At 36.3% G+C, this 1,380-nt stretch overlaps 1 protein-coding gene across 1 annotated transcript in view; it reads right to left on the bottom strand.

Moving 5' to 3' along the window:
* Positions 1–752: 752 nt before the first annotated feature.
* Positions 753–1,380, bottom strand: part of LOC110288851 (dynein heavy chain 7, axonemal-like) — a 6,435-nt gene continuing 5,807 nt past the window's right edge. The window contains exon 4 of the mRNA XM_021155086.1: positions 753–773. Coding sequence (XP_021010745.1) covers positions 753–773 — 21 coding nt within the window. The remainder of the gene's footprint in view (positions 774–1,380) is intronic.

Below are 1,380 nucleotides of genomic sequence, written 5' to 3'. Positions count from 1 at the left end.
GGCATTTCAAAGAAAGAAAGGGAAAATAAAAATTATTAAGGAAAAGAAGANGAGGCAAAATATATGATTAGGGTAAAATTTTATAAAATTTATTTATATATATATTTCGTTTGGGAAGATTGGCGGCATTCAACTCTTGATTAAGGAGAAGCCAAGTGTCTGCTCATTGGGCTTNGCAACAAAATAACAATTTCCCAAGAATAGGCACCAGAGAGCCAAGATGGCTGACAACCAGGTAAGAATGGCTCCAGGATACCCTCTCATCATCTGGGTTAAAGTTGAATCCCCAGAGCTGGGGAACATTTCCCCAGGGAAGAGGCTCAAGTCTTTGTTCTGAAATTTGGGCATGGGAACACCTCTGCAGGTTTCTATAAGAGGATATCAAACTCATAACATAAACTGGATACTTCTTTTCAGCCTTAATTGTACTCAGTTATGAAACCTCAAGGCAAGCACCCATACATGGACTTACTGCAGAATAGAGTGCAGTGGCCCATTTGTGAGAGAGTGACATCAGCTGTTACCTTTCCCTGTCTAGGGATGATTTCATAGGAACATGTAATAACTATTACTTATTTGATATGTTGCTATAAGACTTTATATTCTTTAATGAGAAAGAAAAAATAAGTACTCTTATATTACCTACCAGATTCTTAGATGCCAGGCCAGGATTCTGGAGAAGATTGTGAACATGGACTTGTCACTAAACTCATTGATGGTTACAATATTGAAATGTCTCATGTAACGAGGAGTTATTGGATTTCGGCCACCACCTAAAAATTAGAAAGCATGGTTCTTAATAATATTGCTAGAATAATGCCAAAGTATTTTCTTCAGTATTTGGCAGTTTAAAGTAACCTAGAAGATGATCAATTCATGGTATGTCAAAAGATTTAAAAGTAATTACCTGTTTGGGGAGACACTAATATCACAACTTAATTTCCACTCAAGATGAGGTTTTTCTAATCAAATTATTTGAGTAAATTCCATTTGGTTATTCTATTCTTACGCCTCCCCCACATCTTGACCAATTTCATGTAAGACTAATCTATAAGTACATACATCCATTTCACTGGGTACTTATAAGACCTGAGAAATATTGACCTTCCATAGAATAATGAGGACATTTTCAAACACATGAGTTCTGTAAGTGACAGCATTTAACATGCCACTTCACAGAACTGCATCATCCTTAAAGGATATTTAAAACTGTATCCTATTTAAAGTATATAGGTCTGGGGACAAAGCTCAGGGGACAGGGGAGGGACAGAGGCTTACCGCACTCCAGGCTCAACAAATAAAATACACAGACAAATAACAGTTAATTTAAAAAGGAATATTCTCATACAGAGAAACCCTGTCTGGAAAAACCAAAAAAAA

Source organism: Mus caroli, unplaced genomic scaffold, assembly GCF_900094665.2.
Source record: "Mus caroli unplaced genomic scaffold, CAROLI_EIJ_v1.1 scaffold_13308_1, whole genome shotgun sequence".
Classification (NCBI taxonomy): domain Eukaryota; kingdom Metazoa; phylum Chordata; class Mammalia; order Rodentia; family Muridae; genus Mus; species Mus caroli.
This window is presented reverse-complemented; position numbering and strand designations above follow the sequence as displayed.